Source organism: Dendrobates tinctorius, unplaced genomic scaffold, assembly GCF_039654945.1.
Source record: "Dendrobates tinctorius isolate UK_male_01 unplaced genomic scaffold, ASM3965494v1 ptg000028l, whole genome shotgun sequence".
NCBI lineage: Eukaryota > Metazoa > Chordata > Amphibia > Anura > Dendrobatidae > Dendrobates > Dendrobates tinctorius.
Genome location: NW_027361696.1, coordinates 82,059,355 through 82,070,601, shown reverse-complemented (window position 1 = coordinate 82,070,601; position 11,247 = coordinate 82,059,355). Strand labels below are relative to the sequence as shown.

Sequence of the window (11,247 nt, the reverse complement as noted above, 5' to 3'; positions counted from 1 at the left end):
AAGGGGTTAAGGAGAGTTATAAAAACATGGCTGCTCTCTACCAGAAACAAGGCTACACTAGCCTACAGGTCATGTGTGGTATTACAACTCAGCACTATTGCCTTTATTAGAGCCGCAATACCACATACAACCTGGAAACAGGTGTGGCGCTGTTTTAGGAAGATTGCAGTCATGGTTTTTTCTAACCCTGTAAAGCCCTCTAATGATAACGGGAGGTTGTCATATGAGGGTGTGAGGGAAGAGAGAGGCTCCCACATAGCAGACGGGTGTGTGTCAGGGAGAATATGAGGCACCTGCCTCGGGGGTGTGCTCCAGGTACCTCACACATTGAATTCTCACTTTATCTGCGCTTGTATGTGGAATCAGGGCAAGTGTTATTTGTAGTAGAGCTGTGTTTGCTCAGTGAACTCAGTTATTAACTCAGTGTAGGATGCAACTTCCTACTGTGCACAGGGAGGTGGCCATTCAAATAGAAGAATAAAAGGTTAAAGTCCTGCCTTGGAGAGAGGAGGGGTATTGTGTGACGGCGGCCGCCACTGCTGCTGCTATGTGTGATTTCACTGTCTCACTTCCCTGTTGCTCTAAAGTACAAAGATCTAACAAGTCCCAACTTCATTCTGAGTGACAATGAGCAAGTGACAGAAGTGGGCGCCGATTGTGACCTCTGGATCCTAGCACGGCAGGTGTAGCCGAGTCCACCAGGGACCGCTCAGGTGTTCTGTCCTAACCAGAATCTCAATGCCCCAATGGCTCTTCACTACATCATCCCGGGGCGAAACAACCTGCCATCTCTGCTACTGGTGAGTACTGACCAAGATCTGCCATCTGTCCTTGGAGCTGCTGGAATCTTTAGTTCCACAGACACTGGTCGAGAAAGGAAACGTGTTACGCTCGTACATACAAACTGTCGGCGGCGCAAACTATCTCTAAAGTGGTGCATGTATTTCTGCCATATACAGAGAAGCAATGTGAGACCTTCACAGTCTATCGATAAGTCGTCTTGTCAATTGTCGGCCATTGTGCGGCATATGGTGAAGCGCTGTGTAAGTGGATAAGTCATACTGGCATATAAGCATCTGCATTTCTTAATCCTATGACATAATAGAGAAAAGATTCCATGTTTATTGGTTATATGTAGTAGGACAATACCGTGGTCCCCTTCTTTCTTACCATGAGAGGTGGTGAGGAGCCACATGAAGGCACTTGTGTCCTGTTAAGCTACGGTTACCACAATGAGGGTTCGGTGCCATATATATTTTTTCCAGTTACGGCTAAGTAGACTGGATGTCTACAAATCTCATACCCACTGAGCTTTTTTTTTTTTTATTCTGCGTGAAGTGACGTGATGATGAGACACGTTAATATCTCAGTAAATATGGCTTTTTACTTGCGGATTTCTCCCCATAGACTTGAATGAGATATGGAAACGCAGTACAAATTGCATCTAATCTGCATATGAAGATTGACAAAGAAAAATACCGGGAAGTATCGAAAAACAATGCCGCTTTAGTTAAAGTGTGACAGACCAACAAGAGATAAAAACCGCAACGTTAAAAACGCGATTAAAAAAAAACGCAATGAAAAAACCGCAAGTAACCTAATTTATCTCCGGGTATGTGCGCTCATTTGACTATTCCTGCAGCACTTCTGCATCTTTTGGCAGAAAAATGCGGCATATAACGCGCTTTTAATGCGTTTTTTTTAAAGTGTTTCTGGTGAAGATTTTTCACCATTCATTAGTATGAGTGAAATCTGGGCCACGTACACACGTGTGAGTATTTGGTGAGTTTTTTTACCTCAGTATTTGAAAGCCAAAACCAGGAGTGGGTGAAAAAATTCAAAAGTGGTGACGTGTTTCCATTATTATTAGAAATCCTGAGGTAAAAAAGTCACCAAATACTCAACGTGTGTACTTGACATGCAGCAGATTAAAATCTGCACCAAATCCGTAAGTCTCAAATAAGCTACGTGTGCGTGAGCCTTCAGGATTGTCATTCACTTTCTGGCATCAGGAAACTCTTGGGCCACATGCACATGTTGCTTACTTGGTCAGGTTTTCACATCAGTATTTGTTCCACTCTGGGTTTTGGCTTACAATCATAGGAAAAGTATAATAGAAACACGTCACTACTTCTGGATTTCTCACCCACCCCTGGTTTTGGCTTACAAATAGAGGTAAAAAAAAAGTCACCAAATACTGAAAGTGTGAAAGTTTTGTGACAAATCTGCACAGAAAAAACGCTCTGCAACGTGTGAACAGGCCCTAATAGGTGCAGAAAATCTGCAACATCAGACACTCACCATGTGAACCATAACTATAACTAAGGGCTGAAATCGCATCTGGGCCTTGAAGCATAGGGGGTCAAAAGGTCCCATTGGCCCATATGAAAAGACCTGTGAGATTTGGGGGCCCTGTTGGAGAGTTTACTTTTTGTCCCCCACTCTTCAGGTTATGCCACTGGTGGTGTGAGCGTAATCTAATGGAGTAAAAATGCCACGAGTGCCTGGTAGTAATGGCGTGAGTGCTGCTTATTAAATAATAAAACCCCATATGAAATAATAATGTCACTCGAGCGGCCCTTTAATGCCCCCAAATCAAGTACTGTTGTCCCGAATGCCCTTTGTTGACAGTGGCACAACTATGACCCACAGGTCTGGGACTCCAGGGATGAGGCATATAGTGATGGCATGAGGTATGCATTACAGTGCCAGGTTGTCTTCGATTGGTTGAAGAAGGGGAAAGTCTCTGTAAAATCCTAAATATTCTGTAAGATTAGTGACGTCTGTGCTTATTTGGAAGCTGCTGGTATAGAGCAGGACATAATTTACAGCTCACACGTCAGTTTCTCTCTTCTGTACAGTATGTCTGTGTGCCGTCAGTGTATTTCATGGCATATTATATCCGATGTGGTGATTCACGTCACTTTTGTTTGGCTCTCCGATGATTGGCATAAAAAGAACAGGTTTCAAATCTGGCACAATTTGAGGATCGGCATTGTCCATTCAAGTGGATGAGTGAAAAAAATGGACAGCGCACAGAGGAAATCGTTTTTTGCTGACTGATTGCTCCATCAGTTTTCTTTGGGGGGGAGGGTTATTTATTTTTTTTGCTTATGAGAAAATCTCCACACTGATCCTAATAAACCAAAAAGTCTGATCCAGCACACTGGCGTAAAGCGGCCTGTTTTTTTTATGAAAGGGGAATGAAATCTCTCAGGTGTGAATTTAGCTTAAGAGTTGGTAACGAGTACATTGAGCTATAGAAGGGCGCAGTCAGACCGCCATATAAATCGGAACGAGATCTGAACTCGGGGCAAGGACTGGCTGGCTACTCTCCCGACCAGAGTGTGACAACTCCAAAGAAACACATGAAGCTGTCCCGCTCGGGAGAGCCGCCAGCCAGTCCATTCATTGCTTTCCGATTTAGTGTGACTTATCACCATTCTCATTCATTCTAGTCAGTATCGATTTCCACGGTGTGCAGAAAAGAGAAAAATTCAGGTCAGCAATGAAAAAACCCATACACATTTTAACATCTTTCTTTGAATTTTATGGACAGCCCTACGCACTGCTTTCTCTTCTGTTTTCAGTTCTTTCTTCTCTAATCCTTAAGTTTATGATGAGACCCAATATGTATCCTGTATGCTATACAGTATGCGATCTCTATAATGTAATTCTTTATAGTTGCGACTGCAATAAGTTGACATCTAGTTGTTTTCAGGTGCGTAAAAAAGACGAAGGTTGTAGATCCAATTTTTAGATTCACATAATGATATTGTCCGACAAGTAAGTCACATCCTCCAGAGCGGTGCAATGGTAGGAAATGGAGTTAATGAGGACATATTGAGACAGATTTGTCTACAACAAGACACTGTTGTGTCATTATTTTAAGCAATATCTGTATGAATGTCTCATTTGTCACCTATTGTATTAGGGACTGCACCCCTACCAGCCTGGTTGGCTCAGGTGTCCCTTTTTTTTTTATTTTATTTATTTTTTTTTTAGACATGCACTTAACTTTTAAAAATGTGACTTGAGCTGAGATCAAATCCACATTGAAATTCAATGTATATCTGCAATAAATCTGTATGTATTAAAGGGAATGTGTTAGCTTTTGCTATGAAATCCGAGAGCAGCATGATGAAGAGGCAGAGAGCCTAATTCCAGCAATGTATCACTTGACTTGTGCTTCTGTTTCAATAAAATTGGTGTTTTTATGAGCAGGAGATTATCAATACCAGACAACTGGCCTCGTGTTTCCTAGTCTAACTTTACCCCATCACTGCTTAGCAGCTTTCGGTCCAAATACAGTCACATAGCAAGCTGCTACAGATTACTAATTCAGTGTTGGTTAGAAATATTTATCTTTTATACACCATGAAGTTCACTCAGAGGCGTAGCTAATAATGTGTTGGCTCACAGGGGGCAAAACTTCTGAGTGGACCTCTAACCAGGTAACCTTGATTACAACTTGGTGACGCACCCTAATGTTGGATGCAGAAGAACTTCAGCAGATGACCGTGATGTTACAGAAAATAATCTCTATACAAAAGACCAACACTGATATTACCGCCATATGTAGTGGTAGATACCAGTGCTACAGAACATATAAGTGATCACAGCACAGTTATAGATGGTGACTTACAGCTGACATTCTTTCTGATGGAGTCGTTCACTTTTCACATCTTTTCCATCTGGCCCAGAACGACATGACAACTTCTCCAGCCAGGACTCATCTGCAGAGATTACAACAAAGACATTTCACTTCTCATATTTCCTGCAGCGAGCATGCTGGTATCTAGGGTACACAGCGGGTAACTAAGCGACACGTGCGCTTAGTTACCAGCTATTTACCCTGGATACCAACGTCCTCGCTGGTGAGATCTGCCTGTTTGACATCTCACCAGCGATCATGTAGCGACGCACCAGCAATCCTGACCAGGTCGTATCATTGTCGGGATCGCTGGTGCGTCGTTTAGCGTAACGGGACCCTTAAGTTTATATGGTTAGTACAGTATTTGCACTTGTTCTAAGCTGGAATAATGGGAAACCAAACATCAGTCTTCCATCAGAAATGCTACAAAAGAAAAGAAAAATCCTCCAAGCATTCCTTATCATAAAGAAATTTTACCATTCTATGACCCTATGAAATAGTTACAAGTGAAACCCGAGTGTTCCTTTCATGCCATTTCTAGTGGCAGGATTCATCCACAGTTCTACTAACCATGGCGCTATTGTAAGGGGAGGGCAGGACTGTAGTCGTGACCAGAGATACTGAATCATCTGTGTCCCAACCTTCCCCCACAGAAAACTGTATTCTTCCTCTCAGCGTACCTGCATCTCCAGGTTCAGGTCTCCCGGGGCCACTTCAAGGTGACGATGGGACCTCTTTCAGGCGACCCCCAATAATGGAGACACAGACCAGGACATCTTGAACATTCTCTTTACTTAATACTTCATACGTTACATCCATAGTTGGCACATCTGGGAATTCACTTGTCTCCTCATTTTTCCCCTGCTTTGCTGTCGCTCCCTAGTTCCTTCCTGGCCTAACCTCGCCATGATAACAATTCCTTCTGCCTGTTTCGCCCCAGACTCTAAATCATCAGCCACCGGGTTTAGCTGCCTCTGGTAAAGCATCCGGCCCGTCTGTACCGTTCTTAACGAAGCTCCAACTTCCTTTATCGCCTCAGTCCAACCGACTCCTGCCCTAAAGGCATCCACCCAGGCGATGAATCGCCAGATCTTTCCATCCCTAGTCTGGCCCACTGCTATGATGCACAGTGGCCGTGGATAACCTGGGCTGCAGCGATTTAACGTTATGTGGCTGCCAAGCTGTCCGGGCCTATAGCCCTTGTGGATGCTTTGGGCACTCTGACCCCATCTGAACTAACTTCCTAAAAACTCCTGTCTAAGGCTGGTTTCACATTAGCGCTTTTGTGCGCAGCGCATCGGGCGCACCCGTGCGCATGCGCACTGCGCACCTATGTTTAACATGACGTGCGCATGTTTTTGCGCACACTTGCGTTTTCGTGCGCATGCGTTTTTTTTGTCTTTTGCGCCAGGTGCGCCAGACGCAACATGTTGGATTTTTTGGTGCGCCCTGTCTCGGCAAAAAAACGCATGCGCACGCTTGCGCACGGAATGCGCAAAAACAACACATTGAAGTCTATGGTAACGCATGCGTGCGCATGGTCTTGCGCACGGTTGCGTTTTTTTACGCATGCGTTTTTGAGTGAAACAAGTCTAGAATGTTCTCTAGACAATGGAAAAAAGTCACACTTAAAAACGCATGCGCATAAAAAACGCCAACGCATGCAAAAAACGCATGTAAAACGCAAACAACGCTGCGTTTTTTTTACACATCAGCGTGCGCATGACGTTAAAAAAACGCGCGTTTGTTTTGCGTTTTTCTTTGCGTTTTTTATGCGCCCGATGCGCTGCGCAAAAAAACGCTAATGTGAAACTAGCCTTACCACCCGGCAGCCCCTCCTTCACTTAAGCCTCTATAACCATACTATGAAGTAGACCTATAGTGCACACTAGTATGCCCCCATCTAGTGGTTCCCATAAGTACTACAGTTACCCTTAGTAATAAAAACTGCAAACACTATAATGCCCCTCTCTATTTTCCGAAAGGTACACTTCACTTTCCCTAAACTGCACATGAGCATTAGTAAATATTATTACATTATATACAATGAAGAGCATGACGACACATTATTTTACATAAAATGAACACAACATAATATAGTTCTACAAAGAATGGTAACACATGTATGAATGTGGCAGTAGCACAAATATATATTACTATGTAGCAGTACCACAAATATTAACATTAGCATATGTAAACATCAACACACTGAGAAAAATTAGAATTACCTCCTTGCTTCCCTTCCTCTATCTCACCCCCTTAGATATCTAATTGAAAAAGTGTTTCTGTAATGCTGGGGCAGACATACCACTGGTGCAACCTGTTTAGCCACAAAGGCGCCCGAGAGGTAAGGAGGATCTGAGCTTTTGGACTACAAAGGGCCCATATATTTGCCCTTTTCTTCCTTTGTCCACTCCTGCTGTTAAGTGTATGTAAGGTTGGCCCCAGATGTTACAGTATTTGGCAGGTACAGCCACTCATCCTAACCATTAGGGTGCGCTCACACAAGTGAGAGTGGTAGTACTCAGACCAATGTTATATTATGGGCGCAGATCTGTTTTTTTTTTTCCTCATGCCAATCCGTACGAGATAAAAATTGCAGCACGCTGCGAGTGGCTCCGCAAATCAAGTCACGTGCACCATACAAGTCTATGGGTGCATATAAAACATCGGACTGCACTCAGATGTCATCCGAGTGCAGTCTGATTTATGTAAATACAGACAATGGAGAAATCAAGTTCTCCGTTTTCTCCGGTGATCAGCCGAGAGAACCTGATTACAGCAAACTGAGATTTGACTCCAACTCTGATCAGAGTCATTACCATAATCAATCCAAAGAGAGAGTTATTGCTCATGTGAACAAGTCTTAAGATTGCATGTGCCAACGAATATTTATATTCTATGGCCAAATTAAAGAGATTGTCCTATTTGGGCAAAAAAAAATCTTTGAACCTGAGTGTATTATATGAGTTTGCATTTGGATCAGATGTTTCAAAATTTTTTGTGAAATTAATAAGCAAGTTACATGCAAAGTAATGACATGCCGATACCAGTTCTATCAGCTGTAAACTGCTGTGAAACTCAGGTGTGAAGTAGGCAATATTGTCACACATCAGATCCATCTGCTTAATGATTTGCACATTTCTGGCCAGTTTACCCCGTGATCGCAGTGACAGGGTATATAGGTGGAGCATCTGGCCTGAAGGGATTCCTGTGCAGTCACTGCTGTTATGTGTCACGCCTCCATATCCTGACATGTACTGTCATAGTCTATAAATTCTGACAGCAGATGTTAGTCGCCCATGGTAGGCTGCTAACTGCAGGTGTGCTACATACTTCTCTGCCATAAGCAGTGCGGCCATTTCTGATCTTCTACCAGTCCTTAAAGGCCCTTAGTAAGAAGTCAATTCTCTTTATTTTTTAAGTCTCAGCGTTTCACCAGTCGTAACAATTTAATTATGTCATTGAAGTGAATGAATGCCTTTTTTGTGAAGGAGAAATAATTTTTTTTGTGCTGCTTGGACATAGATATAAATTGCTGTTTAATTTATAGAATGTGCAGTTTTAGTACCGCAAATATAGGAAAATTAACTGTGCCATTTATTTTGTTTCATTTGTTTACCTAATATTTATATTGTGATATGTGCAATTTATGGGTTACAAAATGCTGTTTATACTTTTCTCTTTTTTTGTTATATTTATGATTAATTTTTTTTTTTTTATTAGTTTTATTCCATTTTTTGTTCTATTAAGGGAAACTCCTGTATGTAAAATCATAATGACCTGTGCGTCCATGGAACAATCTGCTAAGGTAAAACCTAGTGTATCCTAAGGGTGTGTGCACTGCACACGCTGCGGATTCTGCTGCGGTTCTGCAGCGGATTTGGCCGCTGCGGATCTGCAGCAGTTTTAGCTGCGGTGTACAGTACCATAATATCCTATGGATATTAAAAACCGCAGTGCAGACGGTGCAGATTTTTCCACGCGGCTTTCCTGCGGTTTCAAAACCGCAGAAAGAATTGACATGTCAATTCTTTCTGCGGATTCCGCTGCGGTTTGCCATCTCCTCCATTGTGGAGATGAAAAACCGCAGGCCTATCCGCATGTAAAACCGCAGGTCTTTTGACCTGCAGATTTACCTGCGGATTTTACAAAATCTGCGCAGCTAAATCCGCAGAGCAATCCGCAACGTGTGCACATACCCTAAGGGTGTGTGCACACGCTGCGGATTTTGCAAAATCTGCAGGTAAATCCACAGGTCAAAAGACCTGCGGATTAGCTTGCGGTTTTGCCCTGCGGTTTATCACCTCTACAATGGAGGAGATGGTAAACCGCAGCGGAATCCGCAGAAAGAATTGACATGTCGATTCTTTCTGCGGATTTCCCATAGGATATTATGGTACTGTACACCGCAGCAGAAACTGCTGTGGATCCGCAGGGCCAAAACCGCTGCGGATCCGCAGCAGAATCCGCAGCGTGGTTAGCATTTTGCAGCTCTGGGTTCAAATCCCACCAAGGACATAATCTACAAGGAATTTGTATGTTCTCCCTGTGTTTGCGTTGGTTTTCTCCGGGTTCTCTAGTTTCCTCCCACACTCCAAAGACATACTGATAACGAATCTAGATAGTGAGCCCCAATGGGGACAGTGATATGGGTACTATATGAGTAAGTAAAATAGGCACGTCATCAGTGCAGGCTTCAGACTGTTCCTACATGTAATTTTCTATATCCCGTGTGGTTAATTCTGGCTGATGGTGAGGATTTTCAGTTACTCTTCCAGTTGTTCAGTCACCTCTTAAGGGGATTGGAGGTGTGCAGTATAGCGATGGTGTGAGAAGTCCTACAGACAGGACCAGGTGTCACTCCTGGGTGAATGGATTCAAACGTGGGTGCAGAGAGATGAATCAGCGGTTGTTTATTTGAACCATAACCCAAAGACATGGGGTAGTATGATGCAGATGGTGCAAGTAGCCATGACCGCATATGGCGACTTCAGTTTTACCTTCTCCTCGATACCTCGCCGCCTCCTATCATCCCCCTCTTTCCCTTCTCCTGAGAATAAGACAAGGTACAATTTAAATTCTTTGGATAATTTTGGCCACAGCGGCCAATTTTATTAACAAACATTAACAATAAACATTAAATAATTCAAAATTATGAGGGGAGGGTTCTTGGAGCTAGAAAGATCTGGCTATAAACTTATTTCCACCATGTTACCCCCAGCCGTCCAGCCCAGCTCGAGGGCACCGTAACTCCCCTTCTGGGAGACCAACCACCATAGCTCCCGAGGTAAAACCCCGTCCAGAGCCCATACCCAAAAGCCAGATCCCCCATACCATTTTAAACTGTCGGGAATGTTACTTCCGAATCCTTCCCCGACCAATCACCGTCAACTCCAAGAACCCCACCCCCCGCCAACCACGAACAGCCCTGACCACCTCAGGCTCGTGAGTGCCCCAAAACCACCAAGGCCCTCTCGATCCCCTCCTGTATTGACAGTGCCCATAAATCAATACCAATAGAATTTAAATGAACCCCATCGGCCAACCAAAAATTACCGGCACCCGTCTCCAATTCAAAGTGACGAACACTAATGCCCCCATTCCTGGACACAAATGCCGACACCGCACGATTCAATTTTACCCTTGCCCTGTTAATCCCTTTCAACGATCTCGCTTGCCTCCACCTCTGTCTGGGTACTACATCCGACCATACCGTCACCACGTTCGGGAACGATGTCCACAACCTCAAAAAATCGGAACGTATGTCCCTAATTAATTCTCTCACCGGCCTGACCCCTAAATCATTGCCCCCCACATGGAAAACAATAATGTCGGGGGTTCTATCCAAGCGAGCGGACTTGGTTAACTCCAGGAGCACCCTGCTCCATACCATTCCTCGGAAACCCAACCAACGGACCAGCACCTGCTCCCTCCCAAAGCCCAATTGCCTACCATCTGGCCTCGCGTCGGCTCGTAGCGCACCCCAATAAACGTAAGAGTGTCCGAATATCCAGGCAAGAAAGGGGCAGCCACCTGAAAAAACACAACAGAATATAGAAAAAACACATCCCAGAACATGCAAACCACACAGCTAACGCCGAACATACAGTAAATACCGATCCGACTGCCACCTGCCAATTCTCCTAATCGCATCAGCCCCCAACCCAAGGCTGTCCGCTTCGGTCGCAGCACCGATCCTAAATGAATGAGACCCATACATGTCCTGGGGAAGGCCCAACTCTACCAATCCCTTCTTCAAAACCGCAATGAACTGGAACCGAGACAAATAGGTGCCGTCCGCATGGCACAAGAGAGGACCCGTCCTACCCGCCCATACGCCCCAATACGTTTCCAAACAGCCACGTGGGCACATTAATGCCCCTTCAGCTCGCCCCAAAACTACCCGTCTGCCCCTACCCTGTTGATCAGTTTTTGAACGCCGAATCCAAAAAACAATGCCCCCTGCCCAAAATTCCACATCTTCTGCCAACACCCCTCCCGCCGAAACCCTGCTGCCTGACACCACCTCGCCAATGCGCATTGCCCCAAAAAAGGCCAAAGAAAAAGCCAGCCGAAACAGTGCCAACTCA

At 44.3% G+C, this 11,247-nt stretch overlaps 1 protein-coding gene across 2 annotated transcripts in view; it reads left to right on the top strand.

The window, feature by feature from the left end:
• The first annotated feature begins 343 nt into the window (after positions 1-343).
• The window catches only part of PTPRH (protein tyrosine phosphatase receptor type H), a 307,023-nt gene continuing 296,119 nt past the window's right edge, over positions 344-11,247 (top strand). The window contains exon 1 of one of the 2 annotated variants that reach the window (XM_073571084.1): positions 344-800. In XM_073571084.1, the coding sequence (XP_073427185.1) occupies positions 747-800 (54 nt within the window). In that variant the 5' untranslated portion in view covers positions 344-746. The remainder of the gene's footprint in view (positions 801-11,247) is intronic. The other variant, XM_073571082.1, reaches the window with a different exon arrangement.